The following is a 24,763-nucleotide window of genomic DNA, read 5'->3' on the forward strand; positions in this document are numbered from 1 at the left end:
TAATAATAATACATTAATAACTATAAAACAGCTCTACATTTAAAAAAAAAAAAGAATTTAAATGACACAAATTCGAAAACAACAATTCTTACCATCTTATTTAGCCAATTTAATACATAACTTCATAAGTCATCGTTCTTGACAAACTTATTTGTCAATCCTGCCTGTCATCTCCACTTGTTTCCTGCAGGTGTCCATTCCGTCCGCTCACTCTGATCACTGATGAAAAATGCTCAGGAGCGGAACTGAGCAAGCCGTTAAGTTGATTATTTTACTGAGCCGCTCTGATCCGCTCACTTACTTAACATACCCACTGACCACAGTCTACAACTCTCAGCAGCCATTTTACTAACTCATACAGACTACGTCTCCCACAACCCCCTCTCGCTGGTGATCAGAAATGACTCAATTTCCCGGCGCACACCGGGACGTATTTCCGGCCGCTGCCGGGTTTGTTGTGTAGTCAGGTACTAGCCAGTGAGTCAGTAAGATGGCGGCTGCGGCGGTGGTGGAGTTCCAGAGGGCTCAGTCTCTACTCAGCACGGACCGCAACGCGTCCATCGATATTTTACACTCGATAGGTAAGGAGTCTGGGCATAAGCTGAGCCCGAGGGTCTGGATCAGGTCTCGGTAGGCTGACCGGGCGGGGAGGAGTAGATTCCGGGGAAAAGGGAGCCCAAAGCCGGCTTGCTTGCTGCTGACTCACTGTGAGTGTGAGAGCGGTAGTAGGCCAGACACGGGGGCCTGGGTGAATAAGGCACCTTTCTCTCAATACAATACATTTTTCACAATAAACCCCGGTGCTGAATAGTGAGGCTGGGATGTTTAGCATGTATTTTTTTCTGTACATTTGTTTGTTTTAGAACTCTGGTTCTTTATTCAGCAGACTCCCCGAGCTGTAACGTGAACAACATAACGGGTATGTCCAAAAAAAATCTACTGATAACGTAAGGTATAAAATGAAAGTTTAAGTGAACAAAAAGAAAGCTGAAAATAATTTGACAAATATTCTACGGTTATGATGTACATTTGTATTTCGTTTCATTAGTTGAAAACGCGCCGTTTGTAGGACACCCCAGACTGAGTCATCATACCTGGTCAGATTTGTACACTGTTAAATGAAGTTGATCTGGTTCAGAGACCAGGGGTATTTTGTTTAGACGATCAGTCAGTTATTCGAGCTCCTGCTTTGTCAACTGTCAAAAGTACTTTGTGGAGTTAGCGATAAACTATTGTTTTTCTCAATTCGTGGTATACATGTACTGCATCACAGCAAGACAATCTAATACATAACCTTGACGTCCTTTTTGATGTGAAATTTGTGTTTGTTTCGGTAAATATTCTTTGAACTCCTTGTGTATATGACCCGACGTTTCTGAACCCCCATGGTGTCAATCTCAGACATGGAGTTGTGTACAGATTACAGTATATTTTGCTGTTGCTCATTGGTGGCGAAGAAATAGCCTTGTTTGTTGTAGAGTTCTTCGTTATTTTAATTGAGCTGTAATAGATTTTGTTAAATTGTTATTACTTTTTTAAAACGAATTTCCTAATGTAATTCATTGGTAACAATGTTGTACTGTAATTTCATGTTATTGTCAGAACCCTATATTTTATTACAGCAGTCAAGTTAGAAGTGAAGGTATGATGGTTGTCACTGTATATAGCGTTAGCTAGTGGGTTTTATGTATCTCTAATCTAGAACCTTTTAAAACATTTGACAGTTGATCTTGATTTGCTTATTCAGTTATATTACACCTGATTTATATTAATTTTGTTTGCAAGGGCCTGCCAATTTAACTTAGTCATGATGGCATCAAGAGCCCAAGGACACATGCCAAGCAAGTGTACAGTACATGTTCACTTACAGGGTAGAGCTTTGCACTGTCAAACAGTGGATTTTCTTTGTTTTTTCAATCACCAGGATAAATTAATCTCAGGAATTCCAGTGTGCAACTTGCAAATCATTTATTTATTTATTAAAAATAAATAAATACAAGTGTGTATATGTATGTGTGTGTATATATATATATATATATATATATATATATATATATATATGTATAAATATATATACACACACACACACCTGATCCTAATCTCAGCAAGTGACTGACAATAGTGCCAAATTATATGATGTTTTTGTAATGTGGGTTTATGTGCAATTGGTGCTCACATTTAATTGGTAAGTTAAGACAGACAGGTAACCCTTGCTGACTCACTCTTAAATATCACACTATTATCACACTACCCTGCTACCATATCACAGGTACCTTAGTTAACACTATTAAAACAAGAATATATTTAACGTGTGTGTGTGTGTGTCGCGGGCGCGCCATTGACCGATAAAGTTTTTAATTAAAGTGGGAATGCACAGCAAGCCTCAAGTGGTGTACTAACTGGACTGAAAACACTAGCTAAATGGTGCTGATTAAGAAGGAGGGGTGGTGTAAAAAGTGAAAAAAAGTATGTCCTTGACCAACATCCCCAAAATAAGAGAGATCAGTAACATGAAAAAGTAGTTGCACTACATCACCCGTATGCATATGTACAAATGTAATGTGTCTTAAAGATGTTACACATACGACCCCAGAATCTGATAGTCTAACATTGCCTTAACCAGGTCTCTGATAAGTTGGGACCTCTTTCTTTTGAACCAGGCACTGCAGGGATTAGTTTGGATGTAAACAGCACATGCCTGCCATTCCAGTTCTAGCCAGTGGTGTAATGGATACAGTTGCAAGCAGGGAACTCATGTGAATGTGTTGGTACTTGTGTCTCATCATTGCCATTAAAAAACATTTACCAAAAGATCCTCAGCAATGTCTTAATTATTAAATTAAACTCCTGACCAGGTCCTTAATTACCTATTAAAACCTGGAAGTGGACAGAACTCAAGTGAATCTAAAGTGACAGTAATACTGTTTTTAGACAGATTTATTAAGGCCAATTGTAATATGCACATTTTTAGAGAGATTAATCAATAACTGTAAATAGTAATTCCCTTCCGTACACCTGAAGCCTAAGATTACAAGAAAGTTAACTGTTTTCAAACTACTTGTTGCACTCTTTCTGGGACTACTGGCATTTAAAGAGCAAGATGCACAATTCTCTCAAGTGGAACTCCAGCATAAACAAGAAGCTGTAAAGGCATTTTACCTGTGAATCATATGTTCCTCTCTGTCTACAACAAATTCAATCTGACTCAAAATTACCATGGTAACCAAGTTTCTGTATTTGACGGTGAAAATGCTTTGAAAATATGCCACGTTCATTTTTGCAGTGCAATGTAATTGTGAGTGTAGTACTAACAATGACCTCTTCCCTCTGCAGTGAAGCGAGAAATCCAGGAGAATGATGAGGAGGCTGTGCGGGTCAAAGAGCAGAGCATCCTGGAGCTGGGGTCACTCCTGGCCAAGACAGGGCAGGCTGCAGGTGAGTGATCCCTACCACACAACTGCCATTGCCAAGAACCAAATGTAAAACCCTGGTTTGGACGATGCTTAAAGTGTGGTTGACCTAAAGCGGTGGTGCACAGCAATATGCAGTTCACTGAATCCATGCAAGTTCATCTTCAGATTTAATTATGTACTAAAATGTGGCAATGGGTGATATGAGAGGTAGTGTATGTAATGCCTTACACTTGGTTTTTATACATGAACATTATACTCGCATGTCATTGTTAAATTTTGCACCTGTTAAGGCCATTAACAAGCTGTTACCATTTCAACTTTTGAGTGCAGAGGTCTAGTAAACAGCAAAAGTCATTTCTGTGGTTTGCTCTGTCCACCAGTAACCTAACCAGATCACCTTTGATCTGAGACCCCATGTCTTGAACTTGATGATAGTGTGGAATCAGTAAGTCCAACCATTTAATACAGTATTGAAAATGTAGACAACCCTGGTTCTGTATTGGGACCTATATCAAGACCTAAATGCATTTGTATGCAGGGATCTGAGATGGGCACTGACACCTTGTACATCCAGTGTTGAAACAACATGTTTCCCTTTTCTCCTGTAGAGCTCGGGGGCCTGTTGAAGTATGTGCGACCGTTCCTGAACTCGATCAGCAAGGCCAAGGCAGCCAGGCTGGTTCGCTTGTTACTCGACCTATTTCTGGACATGGAGGCAGCCACTGGCCAAGAGGTCCAGCTGTGCCTAGAGTGCATTGAATGGGCAAAAGCAGAGAAGAGGACTTTTTTACGTCAAGCTCTAGAGGTAGGTTTAAAAATCCTCAATTCGGAGCGTGTGAATCTTAATGATACATGAATATAATGTTCAATGGCACTTGGTAAAGCTACATTGTGCTGTACCATAGCACCTGGTCTGATCTACTTTTTCTTTTTGTGGGGGGTTTGACGACAAACGTCCCCAAAATGCTAAGTTGATCCAATTATATTAATTTCACTTGAATCAGATTTACAGCCTAGCTTCCAGTAGTAAAAGCAACTTTTCTTTACAATATAATTTGTATTGTGGTCCAAAAATGTGTGTGTTTACACCTTCACCTGGACGAAGGGAATCCTGTGACACTTAATTGTGACACTGTTAAAAGCAATTTTTATTACCCATAGTAAAACCTTTGGGTGATGTCATGCAAAAGTAACAAACCTCCTCTGAACCCATTTCTGTCATGTACAGTACCGGCACAAATGATGGCAACAACAAATGATTTACAGCAAGACTAGGGGTGGGGATTTTATTGCCCATTTTTCCTTATTGACACTTTACTTACTAAATATCTTGATATCCCTGAATAGATAATTGTCTCCTCTTTAAAAGTATGCTAAATATGTTAATGAGCAAGACAGCTCACAAGTAGAATGTTCCCCCGAAATGTTCTCCTTTTTCTAGGAAAACAGCACAACTGGGGATGGGTAGTTTGTTGCCGGATAACTTTGCTTGGACTACTTGCTAACTAAATATAAGGGGTGCAGAACTTTTGAAAATAACTTCTTGTCAAAGGGACAAAATGGTAGAAAAATCTGCTGCACAAAACACTCACAAAAAAGTAGACTATAACTAACTTCAGTGGTGGAATGACCTTCCTACAGATGTCAGGACTGCCCAGTCCCTGACCACCTTCCGGCGCCTCCTCAATACTCACCTCTTCAGACAGCACCTGTAGAGCTCCTCTTTTCTCTCTGGACACTATCACTCTTCCTTAATGCGCTTTACTTGCACTTATCTGCTCCCTATTTTACTGCATTTAATCCTGTACTTTACAGAGTACTGTACTGTAATCTGCCACAAGTGTTATTCAATCTGTAGTATTTTGCATTTAATCGTATCCTTATGTAACTATCACTGACACTTATTTGCTCCGATATTGATTCGTATTTTGTAATATACTTGTACTTACTAGAACTGAAGTCTGTGATTACTGTGATTCTTGAAATGTATTTTTTGTTTACGACTGTAAGTCGCCCTGGATAAGGGCGTCTGCTAAGAAATAAATAATAATAAAAATAATAATAATAATAATAATAACTTGTAGGTTTAGTGATTAATATCCATTTTTGCTTTATGAAGTTAAAGATAATGCTTTATTTTGCAGACATGGCATAAAGGTGCACTAATTACAAAGACAGTGTTTTTTCAAAGTTAGTAAAGTGACAATATGTAACTTATTTAAAAAGTGTCTGATTCATAAGATGCAAAACACTAAAACATGATTTTTATTCTATATATTCTGTCGTTTGCCAGCTGTAAGGATTTTTTTTTACAGTATAAATAATATATATATACTGCTGTGCAAAAGTCATAGACATTTTGCATTTTTCTACTTTGAGTCATTATGAGCATCAACAATTTACTCAAAGCCTCCACTAGTGTTTTCTACTATTATAACAACCTTGACTTGCATAAAGAAGGAAAAACATTGCGTGAATTAGCTTGCATCACTCTATTTTCAAGGTGTGGTATCCGAAGCAAACTCAACAAGTACAGAGAAACATCATCTGTAATTGACAAACCCAGGACTGGAAGCCCCAAAAAGCTGTCTAACAAGGATGAGCAATACTTGAAGAGAATATCCTTAAGAATAGAAAGAGGACAAGCGTTGAATTGACAAATGAACTGGCAGAAGGCACAGGTGTTGTTGTCCATCAAATCAACAGTCTGATGGTCACTCTTGAAATCAGAACTTAAAGGATGCATTGCAGTAAAAAAATACCTCTGTTAAGAAAGCGGAACAAGACTAAAAGGCTAAAATATACACAAGGACAGAGAAATTGGACTACAGAACAATGGTCAAAGGTGCTTTGGACTGTTGATGGATCAATTCAGAGTTTTCAGAGACTTGCGTGGCAACAAAACACAAATTTACTCTGAGCTCTATTGTTTTGCCTTCATTGTCTTATTTGAGCAGAATGAAAACACTGGTTTAATAACTACTGTAATAATTCTGATCAGTACACAACGCATTTAACAAGCTCCTTCTTGCTGGGACGTAATGATTTTAGTAACAAATATCAGCAATGGAGTGGATGCTGGACAAATTGAATTGTAAAATTGAAACTAAACTGGGCTCAAATTAGAGCATCCCTGAACCGTTTGTTATAGTTACTACCGAGTTGAGTCCTAAAAAAGTACCAGGTTTCCCTTCTGTAATCTTAGGGGTCCACTAACAGTTTCCCCACTCAAAGCAGTTCTTTTTATTTTTTAAAAATTAATCTTTTGATTGAGGAGATTTTTTTTTGTTTTGAGATTACTCAAAAACCAAATGATTGTATTGAGAATTACAGGATCTTCGTGAAAAACTTTGTAAAGGGTTCGGTGTCTGTTGGTGTTGTCTTGTAAACATCAAGTGGAAGCTTCTATAAAGACAAAACAGAAGAACATTTACAACCGAGACAATCATTCAGTCCATCTAAACTCATCCTGTTCCTAGTAGCTGGATTTTTAAAGGCAAGAGAGTGAAAACCTTTGCTATTTGGGAAACAGGCCAGTTTAGCTGGTTTCAGCTTGATCATGAAAATACTTTGTAAAGATTGTCTGACCACTCAAGTCTTAGAGGCTGTTTTATACACTGGAAAGTGCTGGAGGTTTAAAAAGAATATTCAGTTCCTGTTTTAGTGCTCCTGGAGGACTGGTGTTGGAAATGTGCTTGATTCAGATTGTTTTGTTTTCTTTAAGGATGAGGAAAGAAGTGTGAAGCCTGTTAATATCAGATTTATCTTCCTTTAGGCTCGGCTGGTTTCACTGTATTTCGACACGAAGAGGTACCAGGAGGCTCTGCATCTTGGTAAGTACAGGGATGAGTGTTTTCTTGGTTATCACATTTCAGAATTAGATTTTTATCAAATTTTAAATATCCTTTTGAAATGTGTGTCTCCTGTACTGTACAACTGTAAAATGAGATTCGTAAAATGGGAACCTGTGTACAAAAAATCCTCAGCCCTTTTCAGTTTTGAGTGCATTAATACATTTATGCTGAGTTCTGTAAACAGATGACTAGAATTAACTCTTTTAAAATCCTATTTTTTATAAGTACAAAAAGGCCAAGAGTTCAAATGGTCGGGTCTTCAGCAGCTGAAGCACTCAAATTAGTTGGATTAATACTAGGGGTTTTAATCGATTTAATGATGGGTTTTGGCCATTTAAAAAATAATTGATCGATTTAAATTTTTTCTACCTGATAGTATCAAAATATGGTGCACAAAAAACAGATTTTGAAAAAAGGCAGAGGGTACTTACTGGAAGGTATACCCTCTATTTCACTATCTCAGAATGAGACCCCCCCCCCCCGCAATTAATCCATTGTTAAATGTGCAAACGAGTAAATCTAATATACAAATGCATCTTGACTTTGCAAATAATCAGACAGGCATGTTCCCCTTGTTTTTACTGTCTGCCTTTTACAATTATACAAGGCTAAAATAATACAGTTTTACTACAGGATTTTTGTGGACTTGTTTAGACAAAGTGTTTATACTTAACAATAATATAAACTGTTTCAGCAATAAGTGTATTTTATTTGAAAACATGCCAGACCCTGCCCTTTACTTACACATAAACAGTATATTTAAAGTGCACTGTAACTCTGACTCCCATTTAATCAATGCCAAACTTAGTCCGACATGAAAAAACATGATTGCAGATTTCCTGAATTCTGACTTGGTTTGCAGAGATATGTGCTGCATAATCCTTTACATACAGGATTGTATAGCCACGACTGTTTAAAAAAAAAAAAAAAAAAGTTTCTGTTTTTTAACTGTTTTTTCACCTGGGACTACTGACAGTAATATTCTTTTTAAAATAATGGATGTGTTTATTCTTTAATTGTTCCTCTTCTGAATCTTCTTGGAACCATTCTGTTACTATTTCCAAAATATAGTTCAGCATTTTAAAGAGATGGCAAACAGCAACTGACTTTTAGTTTTTGCACACGGGTGCCTGGTATTCCTGCTCCATTGGGATTCTGATAATGTGTCTGTACAATAAAAAAAAAAAAATAATAAAAAAAAATGATAACAAACAGGGAGAAATTCCTGACTTAAAAAAAAAAACAGGATTTTCTCTCTGTTTGTATATCATGTTTTTTTTCGTTTCAAACATCTGTCGAAGTGGTTTTCTTTCACTGATTGGCCATAATACTTTGTATTACTTGTAATTGTCTCTCAATAGCAAACAGGTGTGATTAATCGATAGTTTTGCCAGTGTTCAAAGTGTTCAGCATTCAAAATCCTGTGACCAGACATCGGGCCCAGTGCTAGCAACTAACTGGCTGCACAACAATCTGCTCCAACCAACAAGATACAGTGTGTTTTAAAAGATTAACACACAACCTGTTTATCGTTTCGACTAGAGGTCTTTCTCATTGTCTTCTAATTTGAAATGTTTGTCATTGATTTGTTAAATTTGTTTTAGTATCACTACTTAAACCACCACCAAGTGTTCTAAAGTCATGGATGAAATACTTGTAACATCCCTCTCCTAGTTCTATAAAACTGTCCAAACCGAAAATACACCCCCCTCTGCCTGTCTCTCTCAGGGTCCCAGTTGCTGCGGGAGCTGAAAAAGATGGATGACAAGGCACTGCTGGTGGAGGTGCAGCTGCTGGAGAGTAAGACGTATCACGGCCTCAGTAATTTGCCCAAAGCACGGGCTGCCCTCACTTCAGCCAGGACGACTGCCAACGCCATCTACTGCCCGCCCAAGCTGCAGGCTGCCCTGGACATGCAGTCAGGTAAGGAGAAGAGTCTATGCTGCAATTAGATGGGTACACACACATACACGTGCACGCTCCCATTGTTACACTGACACCCTTATGCCACGTTTTCCATTTGCAGTTCATAGTAATGCCTTAATCCCTCAGGTATGGCTGAATGCGGCAATAAACAATGTCAAAGTTCCACATTCGCACTGAGAAAATACAAGAACAAAAAAAAATAAAACTGTAAAGCTGTAGATACAACCAAGGTGTCTCTACACTACTCACTGTCACTTTTGGGGAAAATATTGGGAAATGTCGCAGTGATGCTGGTGTATCACAGAGTAGAGGATATTCATTGTACCAAATCACTTATAACAGGGGTTTTCAATCTTTTTAAGCTGCGTACCCCTTTCCAAAAAATGTAGTCCACTGCGTACTCCCTTCTGAGATGGTCATAATAAAATGATAATAAAATTGCAGAAAAGAAGGCAAAGAAAAGTTCACTATCCACGCATCTCTACAGCTGACCTCATTACGAAAACATATTGGCATTTTTTAATTCTTGGTGACTAAAACGTACAGTACTGATGCCAATTAAACAATAATAAAACGCTTACCTAGTATCAGTGTGATGGATGTCCCTGCTTGTTATCACACAAATCGCTGATGATGGCAGGGAAATAGGAGAAAGCTTCAGTCGCAAGACATTTTTGGTGTTTTTAATCTCTAACAGTATTTCGTCTTGATCGCCCTTTGCTAGTAATGTACTAGTATTGAGCCAACAATCCATATTTGTTATCTGGATTGAAAGCTAAAAACTCTTACTCTCACACCAGACATAACGGCTTGTCAAATTAGACCGCATGGCAATACTTCGGTTTCTGATTGGCCATACATTCTGTATTTGAAATGAACCAGTAGTACTTAAGTTACAATAAACTTTAATTGGGTCATTGAAAAAAGTAAATATCGATTTGCAGGCATGAACGGACACAGGAAATAAAGTGAGTTAAAGACTAGGCTTTTAGTTTTTTTAAATATGTAATTTTTTTTTCATCCAAAAGGCAGACTGCAGTAACCGCCCAACTGTTTATATGACATTTAAACAGGGTTTATTTATAACGTACATATTTAATATGTAAATTAGTCATGTGTCGCAGCACATCAGTCTGGTGTTAGCGATTAAACGTTGATTACATGACAAAAGTTTGCAATAGATTGGCAAGAAGTACTAAATAAAATGCGTTGTCTGCCATTTCAGAATTTTTCTCGCGTACCCCAGTTTGAAAACCGCTGCATTAGAAGAAACCACATTACCAACAGATACAGTTTAATAGTCGTATTTAAATGCCATTGTCCTGACTGGTAAATTTTTACCTTCCAGTGACTGCACGTGAACTGTATTACATAATAATTCTTTATTCTGATTCCAGTGGTGTTATCTCAATGCAACATGTATTATATACAGTGCTGTATAAAATCACAAATATATATAAAAAAAAAAATTTAATCATGCCGTTATAGGCCTACTGGCAAAATGGCCAAGAGACAGTTGGTGCTTAACACGTACTGAATTATTTTGACCCTGGATTTTAGCATTTTTTGTAATAGAAAAGACATTAAACATTTTATAATGTTACCGTAGGCTTTTTTTTTTTTTTTTTTTTAAATCGATGTGTTTTTCGTTTCACAAATCTACTGCACTTCGTCTATAAACTGTATTGCAGTACGCAGAACTTCAAATTTCTCCCATTCACTTACTAGGTCACTCAACATCTCCAAACATCAGACAGATGATTTTGTCTAGCAAATAGATAAGTTTACAGCAGATGAATTTCACAGTATTTTTAAGCACAAATATAATAGCCTACATTTCAACAGTCCCTGCCAAAGCTGATTACTTATTCTTACAGAAGTAATATGGTCGGGTGTAACAGGGATACAAGGTTATATTTGCGCCGGGCCATGTTGTTAACAAGCCTGATGACGTTGTCGTCCAGGCTTTACTGTGAAACTGACTGTAACCAGGGAGGGTGTGAGCGCATTCTACTGGACTGGAGAATAAAAGCACGGGAGTTTAAATATGAAAACGCAAGTGTAAACACACAAGTAAAAGATATTAGCATGTCGTCAGACATGTCATGTTAATACAAAATGCATTAATCTACTGCGTATTGGTATTGAGTCTGGTCAGGGAAGGGGGACACACAGGGGCGTTAAGAGAAATTCAGCGGGACATTTTTTATTTCAGGGGGGCATTGGCGCAATGGTGCGGCCTAGCGCGAACACTGAAAACAACAAAGTTATGCAGTTAACCTTTGACTTGCTTTCTAATTAGTTGTTAACTGAACGTTCATACCAATGTCATCAACACTCCCACTCCCAAAGCAAAACAAAGTACAAAATGATGAGTCGACCCTACATTTAACACCAGAGGAAAATAAGAAAGCAAGTCAGCAAGACATCGCAAATGTTTTCTTGCCTAAGTGAGGCATATACTGTTAATCGAAGGACAATCTGAGACATTCTAATGGATGAAAACAAATGGCTTACCTTAATGGAACGGGTCGATTTGTTTAACCTGAAAATGGCTTGACACAGTCTAAAATGTGACTTTTATAAACCACAGTAATTGTTTATATGTTAAAATAAATAAATAAAATACGGTAAGAGGTTAGTTTTGCACAAATGAAGGTTGACTTCAACTAAAGCATCAGTTTTGTAAACAGCAGAATATATATATATATAATATATTTTTTAAACTCCGTTTTAAAAAAAGTGTTTGCCTGTACACATTCAACGTTTTTTTTTTTAACTGCTTAACAAAAAATACTGTTGCTTAAATTGCTTTGTGAAATAAATAGATGACATCGCTCAGTGGGGTATAGGGTTCAGCAGGCTTAGTCGTACCACAAACAGTAAAGTTCAAATTACCAGTACAGACCACTTTTTGTGGCATTCATTGTGATTTCCCTGTTACTAGGAAGTACTATTAATGTCAGTTTTCTGGATGTAACTGATTAATTAATGCTGTAATTAGCTGCGACCACAAGAGGGAGCTGAGACCTTGATAAAGAAGAAAGAAAATGAAATGGCTTGCTCTACAGCTCTGGCAAAGTTTTGCAGCACCTCGAATTTTAGGATTGAGACAAAAAATAAAATAAAATTTAAAAAGTATGTATGTGTGCATGTATGTGTAGATGATGTTTCTCTGTACTTGTTGATTTATCCTTCGGATACCACACCTTGGAAATCGAGTGATGCGAGCTATGTCACAAAAATGTTTTTCCTTCTTTATGCAAGTCAAGGTTGTTATGTTATGTCTAAGACTTTTGCACAGCAGTCTCTCTCTCTATCTATCTATCTATCTATCTATCTATCTATCTATATTTTATAATCTATCACAATCAATCTCTCTATATATGTTAACATAATGTAGATCTTTTATTTTATTTAACATCATGTAATCAAAGAAACTACAAAGTGAGATTGCAGAAGTCTACCTGAAGCCATAAGTGTTAGTGTCCTCCGACACTGTAGCTCTGGGTCGGCTGCATGGCGGGCCTGCAGAGTGAAAAGAAGTGGTCGGCTGACGGCGTGTGTTAGTCTTTGCTGCTCCCAAGTCAGCGCAGGGGTGGCAGAAAAACAGGTTAAAAACAATTGGCAACTACTAAATTTATATATATAAAAAAAAAAGAAAAACGTTTCATTTTCTTGTATCCTTGAATACAGTTGTAAGAACCATGAGTATGAAGCCATATCTCAAAGCCTTATGCCTTTTATCATCCGGTCACTTGACCATAAATATGGCAGCCATATTCGTTCCCAGGGCAACGTAATGGGTGACGTTTTTGTCTGATGAGTTTCCATAACGTTGAAATTATGAATAGCATTTCAAATGGTTAATTAGAATAGTGCTGGATTTGCAAAAATAGGCTCCACTCGCATCAGGAGGAATATCACCCTTCCTTTTTGACGGACTAATTTAATCTGTCCTTTTTGATAAGTTTTTCTTATTTCAATTGTTTAGATATGGGGCTAAGCTGTTGTACCTTTTATACCGTATTCCTTCAAATTTAAGACGCCCTTGAAGATGCAGCCCAAATTTTCAACCCTCAACTTGAGGAAAAAATAAAATAAAGATGCTATTACAAAGATGCGTTTACTACTGCATATAAGAAAACAATGTATGGAGGCAGTTTGCAGCCGTCTGCTGTCACACAGAGCATTAGTTATGCGCTGCTTCTCATTTCCAGTTGTAATTACTCGCACATGTTTTTCTCCCTTTTTGTGAACTGTGGTATTGCTTGGTAAGTAGAAAAATACGGGGGTCTGATTAGAACTGAGCCTAACAACGAAACGCTGAAATTGTAAATGCCTCTCTTCGGATTCCTCAGGAAGCTAATGACGCTTTGTGACAGGGAGGACCCTGTCGCTGGTTCAGCTGCGCTGATGCTGTGGTAAACAGGAAGGTTTGCCTGGATCTGAACTGATCGGGAGATCCTGAATGGCCGGGGCAGCTTACGCCTGTTTAAGAACGCAGCAGTGCCAGTTTGAGGCTACAGCACCAGGGCCATAGCCACACAGGCAGGCGCGGAGCGAAAGCTTACTTTGTTTACATCGAGGAGGAGCGCGTCTGCTCTGCAGGATAATTACTATGGAGCCCCTCGACTGCCAGTCAGTCACGCTGCTCAGCGCTGGAAGTTAACGTAAGGCAGTGGTGAGGATTTGCTACCTGCCTGGAAAGTAGATAGCAAAATGGTCTTATTCAGTAGCGGTTTATTCGACTAATAATTATATTTAAAAAAAATTAAAAATTAAACACATACCTACTGTTTTAAATACACTGGATATCCAAAACCATCACATAGTAGACCTATATTTAAATCAGAAAGTATTTATTTAAACCACCTTGTGCTCAACTAAGTAATGGAAATAATTCCTTGTTGAAATGTATTTTGTTTTATCCTTAAGTTCTACAAGAGTGCAACCACATCTGTCATCTAAGCATTTGATATGCCATCAGTATGGTTAACCAGGTTCTGTTTCATTGGTGCAAATTAAGTGGTACGAAATTATCCTCTTATCTGTCTTCAGTTATTGATTGAGATTTCGGTAACTAACAAGTCATACGCACCTATAAAGCGATTCTATAAAAATAAAAATAAAAAGATATATATATAATGTTGAATCCTGCGTTGTATGACCTTATAAATTTAAGGTTTCAACCATGACCAAGCTGTTTTGAAAATGAAAGCTAATTCCAGCACGGTACCGCTACATTTAAAAGTTTCATGCAACATGTTACACTAACTGCTTTGTTCATAAATATGTATGGTCCCTGCCTTTTCGTTGCATTTTTAAATGCTGTGCAATTTTGAAGAAATTAACAAAGTAATAACAGAATAAGGGATATCAACCAAGATTTAAAAAAAAAAAAACATGCGCTGGGTTCGTTTTATTAAACCGTTACATTAGTTAGCTACAGTGGTTTGCAGAAATAGTCACCCTAACAATGTCATATTTTGTTGAATTACAAATAATGTGTGCACAGTTTTTCAAACAAACTTTAATTCAAAGCTATAGTGGTAAAACTGAACACTGTTATATGAGGAGGAGGTTAAATGTTAGCAAAACTTGCAAAGAAAATGTACAAAATGAAATTTACTGGTTGCATAAATATTCAGCCCCTTTTAAGTCAGTACTTGGTAGAAGCACCTTCTGCAGCAATGAGTCTTTACTAGCGCTGCACAGAAGGGTGGTGAAACTTTTGCCCATTCTTCATGGGAAAATTGCTCCAGTTCTGATAAGTTTGTTGGGGATCATCGATGGACTTCAATCTTCAAGTCTTGCCATAAATTTTCGATTGGATTCAAGTCAGGACTTTGACTGGGCCACTCAAGAATATTAATTCTCCTCTTGTTCAACCACTCCAGTGTGGCTTTGGCTTTGTGCTTTGGGTCATTGTCCTGCTGAAATGTGAATTTCTTCCTGAGTTTCAGAGTCTTGGCTGACTCAAACAGGTTTTCCTCAAGGATTCACCTGTACTTTGCACCATCTATTCTCCCCTCTATCCTGACAAGCTTCCCAGTCCCTGCTGAAGAGAAGCATACCCATAACATGATGCTGCCACTACCATGCTTGACAGTTGGGATGGTATTGACTGGGTGATGTGCAGTGTTGGGCTTGCGCCAGACGTAACACTTGGAATTTAGTTAAAACGAAAAGTTAAATTTTTGTCTTGTCTGACCACAAAACCTTTTTCCACATGTCTGCAGTATCACAACTGCAGTTAACAGTTATTTAATTTTACTTTTTTGTCTATAAAATAAACTTCTACCTTGAAATTACATCCACATTACATCTACTGGTGATTATGTACGTGTTCACTTATGTACGTGTAAACTGCAGTGTAAGGTATCAGAAAAATGCTACTGCATAAAAAAAACTAGTAGCAAATGAAGTTTTGGATAGCAAAATATTACCAAATATACATTCACTTCAAGCCTTGATGTTGCTGTTTGTGTACTCGGGCAGTCTTGATTTTTGATATATGCATCACTATACTGTACTTGAATTTAAGACGCAGGCTATTTGAGAAGAAAAAATTGGTTTTAAAAGTGAGTCTTAAATTTGAAGGAATATGTTAAGTGTATATTGGCAAAGCTGTGACTGTTCCAAGAAATTATTACAATAATTGTTTTCCTTGGTATGTGAAAACAGGAATTTGAACAATCGAGCCCCCTGTTCCTTCCAATAGGTGCATTAAATAACTTGATGTAGTAAATCTAAATGCACTTATTCATGCAGTCACTTCAAATAAGCTTTAGCAGGGGACTGAAATTGCTCAAATTTCTGGCACCTGGTCTCTTGAGTAATATACCTAAACAAGCAAAGTTCTGAAACCCTGACAGGGTGCCTGGTGGTAAGTTCAGCTATGTAGAAATACATATGTATTTTCCTATTGAAGTAAGAACCGAATTTGGCTCTGAGACTGCTCCTCTCTTCTATAGGGATCATCCATGCAGCGGAGGAGAAGGACTGGAAAACGGCCTACTCCTATTTCTATGAGGCGTTTGAGGGGTATGATTCAATTGACAGCCCCCGGGCCATCACAGCACTCAAGTACATGCTGCTCTGCAAGATCATGCTTAACTCGTAAGTAGTTTTAGCCAAGAAAAAAAGTCAATTTGACATCAATAGGTAAATCTAGCCTTCCTTTATACAACCATGCTAGAATTGTATTGTGTCTGTGTGTTAGAAGGGTCCCAGCATAAATACCTTAATTTGTGTCAACTAGGATTGTTTGTTATTAATTGCTTTTACTACAGTAGTTTAATACTATACAATGGCAAAGACTGTCCTCCTGTTCATTTCAATTGGCTATGTCGTAGCCATAGTTCTCTTTAAACCTACTGTTAGTAGTTTTTAACTTCAAATTACTGCACTTCATAGCCATTGTATAATTCACAATATACCACTACTGGGCGTGTGTCATGGGTTGTTGCAAATTGTCTGTGCATCTTTGGCCTGCTGTATTCCACAACACATCACAGAAATTCATGACATCAACCATAGCTTTTTCAGTTTCAATACATGCTGTAGTCTCCTTAACAGCACGTTTGTTGACAACTGCATAAAAAAAAAAAAATCATACCTGAGGCACACCTCAGAATTCCATTGACTGAAAAGTCCATTCAAAACAGTGACATCACAACCTTTTCTCTCTTTTCAATGAAAACACAATAAATAAATAAGGTTGGTATTGGTTAATATATATATATATATATATATATATATATATATATATATATATATATATTATATATATGTATATATGTATATATATGTGTGTGTGTGTATATATATGTATATATATATATATATATATATATATATATATATATATATATCTATCAGTGATTTCAGAAAATCGGGACTTTTATTGTCCTCAGCATTTAAGTATTTTTTTTTAATTACATCCTAAATTGACATTTAATTAAATGTTTATATTTTAAAGTAGGATCAATTTACTACAAATTATCAATAATATTTTGAAAAAATATACAGTTGTATTTTTATAGAAATTTACACTAAGTCAGTAACATGGTTAAAATAAGCTAAAGTCCCAAAATTTCAAAATCTCACCAACAAAAATATTTCTGTAAGTTGTTTCCCAATTTGGAATGGCCAATTATTTTTAGGCTCAGCTCACCGCTACCACCCCCACGCTGACTCGGGAGCGGCAAAGACGAACACACGCTGTCCTCCGAAGCGTGTGCCGTCAGCCGACCGCTTTTTTTTCACACTGCGGATTCACCATGCAGCCACCCAAGAGCTACAGCGTCGGAAGACAACGCAGCTCTTGGGCAGCTTATAGGCAAGCCCGCAGGCGCCTGGCCAGACTACAGGGGTCGCTGGTGCGCGGTGAGCCGAGGACACTCTGGCCGACCTAACCCTCCCTCCCTCCCTCCCTCCCCCCGGGTGGCGCTCGGCCAATTGAGCGCCACCGCCCCCTGGAAGCTCCCATCCTTGGTCGGACTCGAACTCGCGACGTCTAGACTATAGGGCACATCCTGCACTCCACACAGAGCGCCTTTACTGGATGGATGCGCCACTCGGGAGTCCACATTAATCAGTTTTATTACATTATGAAAGTTATTACCCAATAATATTTTAATGTTAATTTTAAATAATACTTGAAAAGTTAAATTCTTTTTTACGTTGTGTAATTATTGTAAAGAGTTTTGATTTTGATAAAATATCAATATGTATTAGATTGTTTTATATTTTCCTTGTTGACATATTGCACTTGTTCATACCGTTACATTTTAAATATTCTATTTGATAAATACATATTTTCATTTTTTTTAATTCTATATTGTTTATTTAAAAATCATTAAACAATTTCAAAGACTATTAGTCAATTCGTATTCTTGTCATCTTGGTCACGGTGCCACAAGATTAAATTGCAAAATAAAAATAAAACTGCTCAACAGTTTTTTTTAAATTGTTCAATGTTATGTTTATCCACTATATTAAAGATCATCAGTAGCATAGTTTTATATATATATAGTTTTAACTTGTATATTATTAATAAAGCAGTATATAATAGATTTATTGGACTATGAGCGTCTGTCTGTGTGTGGGTTATATTGGCACCTCGCTTCTAGTGCTGATATTGCCCCCATATACAGACGTTGACCGTCCTATAACCCTGTATTCTCACTGAGGGTTGCCAGTATCCCACAATGACATACCCTGTCATGCTGTAGTTCTTAACTGAACCTGCCATTTTTAACAGAGGTTATCCATTGTTACTGTTTTACCTCCATATGATAGAAGGAAGGCTTCAATCAGTCTTTGTGTTTTTTTCTCCTTACAGCCCAGAGGATGTGCAGGCCTTGATAAGTGGAAAACTAGCTCTGCGGTATGCAGGACGACAGGTAGGAACGAGAGGGGGTGGATCTTAGGGATGTGCTTTTGGTACAATTTTTCTGAACGTTTAAATGGTATGCAGGTGTCGGCATTTAAACAATATCTACATACATACACACACACACACTCTCTCTGTTATATTCTGATGTATACGGACAGCCCTGGTTAGTATTTTCTAAGCAAAGAAACCCTAAATAAGCAAATAATGTTTTAACATCGCAAAGACTTAACTATAAAGTAATACATATTGAAATTAGAGCTGTCACTCGATTCTATTTTATGGGCATTAGTTGATTAATTGGTAGATTCATCCATGCACATTTTTAATAAAGGTAACGATCTTATAGTGGCTTTCCTGCATGTAATACTTAAAAATTAATATAATCTAAACAATTGGGGAATTTGGTCTTTTTTAAAAGCATTTGTATTTGTATCTTAGTAAATGTCTCTTTGTATTTGTACTGCACTATTGAGATGTACCTGTGCTGGATCTGTGGGTACAAAGTGAATAAACTAAACATTTTTATTTTTTTACATTTAAAGTATATTCAAAGAATAAAACATAACCAGTGTTAATAATAAAAATAAAAAAATAGCTTACGTATGTTACAGAATCTATCAAATGCACAAATTCCAATGCATTGTTATATTAACTCTACTATTCAGGGATTCCATTATTACCAGTAATAAGGGAAAAAAATGCCTGATTTAAGTAAAATAAACAGCTTTAAGAAAACAAACTGGAAAGTCAGCGCAGACAAAGTATTCCTGTCGGTTGCATTAAATCAGTACTACAGGTACGATGTAGCACAGCCACCTCACTTCAAACAACCTGCTGCTTACTTTTTAATCGCAGTTAGAATTTTAGACCCGAATAGGCACGTTTTCTTTGTTTTGACTTTGTACTAATAAAATAAATTATTAGATTGGACAAATAGCCTAATATGACAACGAACGTGCTGCATATATTGCCTTTATTAAAGTATGCCAGATGCTGTTGGGTAACTGAGTTTTGGGACTGTTTCTAATCGATTTCCACATCTGTATAACGTGGCAAAGCTTTGCCTTACACTTCCAACCAATTCAGAGGATGCAGAACGTGCAGTCTCAGTGTATGGGCAAGTCCACACCAGACAGAGAATGTCAGCAGCAACTGCTGGGGGATGTTGCATGCTTGCCTTTAACAAATGACAGCACTCTGAAATATTGTCTGCTTAGATTTATGTAATGCTTAAGCAGGTCTGCGAAATGTCTGCGAAATCCTAATTTTATTCCATAACCTACCTGCGAAAAATACATAAATTTACTGCGATTTAAGTAGACCCCTACTCATCACTAAAGGTCACATTTAGGACAAAATTACCAATAGAACAAAAAAAAAGCAAAACATGTGTTTGTATATGCCTGGTTGGAAATCTGTTAAGACAATTCCCTAAGCTGTTAACATCTTTTTTACAGACCGACGCACTGAAATGTGTGGCTCAGGCCAGCAAGAATCGGTCATTGGCAGACTTTGAGAAGGTAGGACCAGATCAATTAATATTAACTCCCCAATTATTTTGTTTACAGTTTAGGAGCTCAACAATGAGCAGTTCTCATGTGGTCATAATTTTCGTAAAAGCTCACAGATCTCTAGGCTACAAGCCTGTAAGTTGTTTTTATAATTTTAGAATTACGTACTCTACATTTACTCCCAAGTCGTAGTACATGCATGTATTTCAGTAGTCTGGATATAGTTATTTTAGAATACAATCGTAGCATAAATAGATGAAAATATTGATGGGCAAAAATTAGACTACTAAATTAGCAATGCTGTTATTCTTCAAATACTTTATGAAGAGCACTTTTTCTCAAAATCAGTATCTTTTAAGCCTGTATAGCTTCTGTTTCAGATCTGACCTAAAACAGTTTTCATGGGTCACTGTGTTCCAAGGGTAGTCTTAACCAGGTTAAGTTAACTGGGATCAGTGTGTAATTGCTTGGCTATCGTAAATACAGGTCTAAAATTTTATATTATATATATATATATATATATATATATATATATATATATATATATATATATATATATATATATATATATATATATTTTTTTTTATAACTGATATGTAAAGTTCTGTAAACCAATTTATAGAAAAGTCATCTCTGTGTGGTGCGTTAACTCTGCTGCTGTGTCTCCCGTCTCCCTCCCCAGGCCCTGACAGAGTACCGAGGGGAGCTGCGGGACGACCCCATCATCAGCACCCACCTGGCCAAACTCTACGACAACCTACTGGAGCAGAACCTCATCCGGGTCATCGAGCCCTTCTCCAGAGTGCAGGTAGGAGAGATATTTAAATAAAGAATGCACTGTCTAGTCACTTTATTAAGACGTGCCTATCCGATTTGGATTTGGCATCTCCACTATGAGGATGCATATATGAAACTTCCTCCCATATATCTGTAATACGTTCTTGAGGGTTCAGGTCTCTAAATGGGTTGGCTAACTATGGCAATATATTCTGAACAGCCTGCATAATAAAAAAGTTATTTATATGTGTTGAGGGTTTGTTTAAATGTTGCAATGAATAGATCCACTTGAGACTATAGGAGTTGCACTACTTGTCATCACAGTTTTGGACTTACATCGTAAGACTTAAACCTCCACTGCTCGATAGCAGACCTTTCGCACAATCTGTTGTATATCCTTGGTGGAGGGGGGGGGGGGGGGTGTATGCATGTTACTTCCTTACCTGATTTTGTCTTTTCAAAATCGATTTTTAACACACCTTCTTATTTTGCAGATTGAACACATATCAACTCTTATTAAACTTCCAAAAGTAAGTAGAAAACTCTATAGTCTCATTCGCTGACGTCACCTTAACTTCTATCTGTAAACTGGTATCACATTGGATTCTGATCTCATTCTGATTTAAAGCTAAGCAAGGCAGGACCTGGTCATAACTTGGGTAGGAGATGTCAAGTGCTGTTGATTGCTTAGAATGGGAAACACTTAGCAGCTGGGCAATTGATGGCTTAATAGGTTTGTCCTGTAGACCAATAACCTATGGGTTACAACTGTGAGCCTTGATTTATACATTTCTGTCTTTGTATTAGCTAAATGTCTATGGCCATAATAGTCACTTTTGTTTTTAGGAAATGTTTTATAATTGCCCCTTAGTTAATGTGTTTATCTTCATTATCGTTAAATCAGTTTAAAGTCCTTTTGCGGTTAAATTGACATCTGGGGCTGTAGGAAGGAAATTTTGTGTAAGTTTGTGTAAAATCTGCTATAAATTTCCCAAGGTCCTAATTGTAGGAAGTAATAGGTTAGCAGGAAGCAGCATGCACTTTCTAAGGCTACAGCATGGTACTTGTTTTTCAATTAGACTGCATGTGAAATCTTCAAGAGAAATTTGCTACACAGCTTTGCAGTGATTATTACTGTGATCATGTTTCATAACACTCCTTGATCAATTCAATTTAATCATTTTGCTGCCATATTTGTTACAACCAGACATATATTTGAAACTATTTGAGATTCAGACATACATATATACTACTTCAACTTTACAGCTGCTACTTATTTTATATTTCATGTCTACACAGGTAACACGCCACATAACAAATCCGCACACAAAGGAGAAAAAAGTATACCAACGCTAAGTTAAATGAAAAACAGCAGGCTGTGTTTATTAATGACAGGCTAAAACACAATGTGCATACTGTGCAAAAAGTGTGAAATGCAGACGTTCGGTCAAACATTGACCATCATCAGTGCTACCAGAAACAAAGAACAAACAGGCTTAGATTCAATTAGATTAATTGATGTGATACTAATTATGTGCAAAACAGGCAATTGAAAACAATTAAAAACAGGTGTTTGAGTGTCGAAATACACATACCATATATACTATGCACTATGTGCATAAACAGAAATAATACAATAGTAAGCAGTATAAGGATAGACAGCATGTTCACAGCTAGCAGGACAATTACATCTCAATAGTCATATTCAAAAAGTTAGTTAATTGGATCATTCCAGCACATTATTGTCATCTTCAATATGTAATCAATATTCATAGCTCATGATTAAATTAGATCAGTTACACAGTTTTGACTAATTCAAAGTTAAAAGAAAAGAAAAATAGCTTCTAGCTTATTATCTGCTGTATTATTGAATTGTGGTTTGTCACACTTGTACTTTGCTTGAACAAAAGTTATTGTATTTCTTGCTCTTATTGTATTACTTGTATTGTAACACTTGAAATGTATTTGCTTACGATTGTAAGTCGCCCTGGATAAGGGCGTCTGCTAAGAAATAAATAATAATAATAATAATAATTAGGGTCTACAGGAATTCAGACAAATAAGTGTCCAGTATTCTATAGAAAACACGATAATGCAAATTCTTCGTTCAATCCCTCCAGTTGTACCGTGCTAAATAAAAATCCTTTGATTCACACTGTAACAATTTTTGGTGAAGCTTTCCACCCCTACTTGCTTGGAATAATTATTGTATGCCACAAAATTTAAGATCTCTGGCATCGAGAAAGTCTAGCTATTGGTGAATGGATGTCTTTTCTCCAGATTGAGCTCTTGTGTTCATTAATGCTCAGTCTTAACTGTCTGGTGGTTTTTCCAATATACTGTAAATGGCAAGGACAGGAAATCAAATAAATGATGTTAGTCGAGGCACAGGTAATAAAATAACCTGTAAAATATTGTTCTTATTCTGTGTTGTGTTGGTTGTGAAATTATTGGGTTCAACCGCATTATCACAGGCAGCACAATTACGACAAGGAAAGAAACCAGTCGATTTGTTCAGTACACCTCCAGTTCTTGAACATTTATATTAATCAGACCTAACCAAATTGTGTCTCAGGTTTCTCCCTCTGTAATGAGTAAATAACAGTAATTTATTAAAAATCCTACTACTAATAGTATCTGCAGACAGAATGTGCTAATGCTTCCTACTTATATTTTTAATTTCCAGACTTTGTGTAGTATAAGTAGTGCAACAAATGATAGTGTTCTTTATCTTTTTGTATCTAAATGAGGGAGCTCATTAATAGTTTTGAGTCGAACCTGGGAGACACCAGGCTCTTGGATAGTTTCTAGATAGAAATTGATTGTACATCTTCTGTACCTCAAATTCACAATCTCTTGGTTTTGAGCAGATCTGCTTAACCCTTTGCAGTCCATTTATTAAGTGCGTGTCAGGCGTGTCAGGTCGAATTTATTTTCACACACGCAGTTAATTTTAGACGCGCTGTTTAAAAGTATTTTTTTTCCGTATCAAATGGGTTTAAAAGGCCCTGCATATCAACAAAGCACTCACTAGGCATCTCCAGCCCCGCCCCACCCTTTTGTTCGCTATAGCTTTCGCATATGCTAAGAAATAAATAATAATAATAGTCGTACATACCGATCAATCATCTCCTGATCACTCGTTTTATCACCTAACGCCTCAATAATGCGATCCAAGTCATTATTTTATTACTATAACATCTCAAAAAAGCTCTGCAAATGTCCGTGATATTCTCTGAGCGCTGATGAAGTAGCAGCCAGCTTGTTTCCTTATGGCCGCCGTTATCTGATGCCAGGGGCAAGTATGACTATTCATGAGATACGCCCTCTTTTTTTTGGGGGGGGGGGGCGGGCTTGTCTCCTCTCCTGTCACTCCCACTCTTTTTCCGGAGAAAAAACGACTAGAAACCTGTTTTTGCGTCTTTTTGATGATGTTGGACAGGGTCCGACATTGCACCGGATAGGAATAATTGCAATGTCGGACCAGGTCCGACATAGGACCGCAAAGGGTTAAGCCTTAAGAACTGACTGTATGTAAGTCCCTGTTTTAACGGGTACAAAATGAAAACTTGAAGCATGCAAAATGCTATTTTTATCAGTGTTTTGTATACAGAGTAGTATATCGATTTTCCTCGGTGAAACCGACTTGTGTATCTAGAAAATTGACGGTACTGGTGTTATATTCTAGATTTTATGGAAGGAATCAAGCCATTAGGATGGTTAACAAAGGCTTCCAGCTCGATAGATGTACCAGTCCAGATGATAAAGATGTCATCAATGTAGCATTTCCACAATGATGTAATTAAGAAAGGTTTTCTGTGTATATGTAATGCTGTTCTAGAAACCCCATGAAAAGGTTGGCATAATCTGGGGTAAATG

At 37.1% G+C, this 24,763-nt stretch overlaps 1 protein-coding gene across 1 annotated transcript in view; it reads left to right on the forward strand.

The window, feature by feature from the left end:
• Positions 1-427: 427 nt before the first annotated feature.
• Positions 428-24,763, forward strand: part of LOC117433406 (26S proteasome non-ATPase regulatory subunit 11) — a 29,825-nt gene continuing 5,489 nt past the window's right edge. Inside the window, exons 1-10 of the mRNA XM_034055638.3 lie at positions 428-581; positions 3,334-3,435; positions 4,022-4,218; positions 7,189-7,246; positions 8,996-9,190; positions 16,171-16,315; positions 18,543-18,603; positions 20,054-20,116; positions 20,790-20,915; positions 21,379-21,414. Of these exons, the coding sequence (XP_033911529.1) occupies positions 491-581; positions 3,334-3,435; positions 4,022-4,218; positions 7,189-7,246; positions 8,996-9,190; positions 16,171-16,315; positions 18,543-18,603; positions 20,054-20,116; positions 20,790-20,915; positions 21,379-21,414 (1,074 nt within the window). The 5' untranslated portion in view covers positions 428-490. The remainder of the gene's footprint in view (positions 582-3,333; positions 3,436-4,021; positions 4,219-7,188; positions 7,247-8,995; positions 9,191-16,170; positions 16,316-18,542; positions 18,604-20,053; positions 20,117-20,789; positions 20,916-21,378; positions 21,415-24,763) is intronic.

Source organism: Acipenser ruthenus, chromosome 33 (assembly GCF_902713425.1).
Source record: "Acipenser ruthenus chromosome 33, fAciRut3.2 maternal haplotype, whole genome shotgun sequence".
NCBI lineage: Eukaryota > Metazoa > Chordata > Actinopteri > Acipenseriformes > Acipenseridae > Acipenser > Acipenser ruthenus.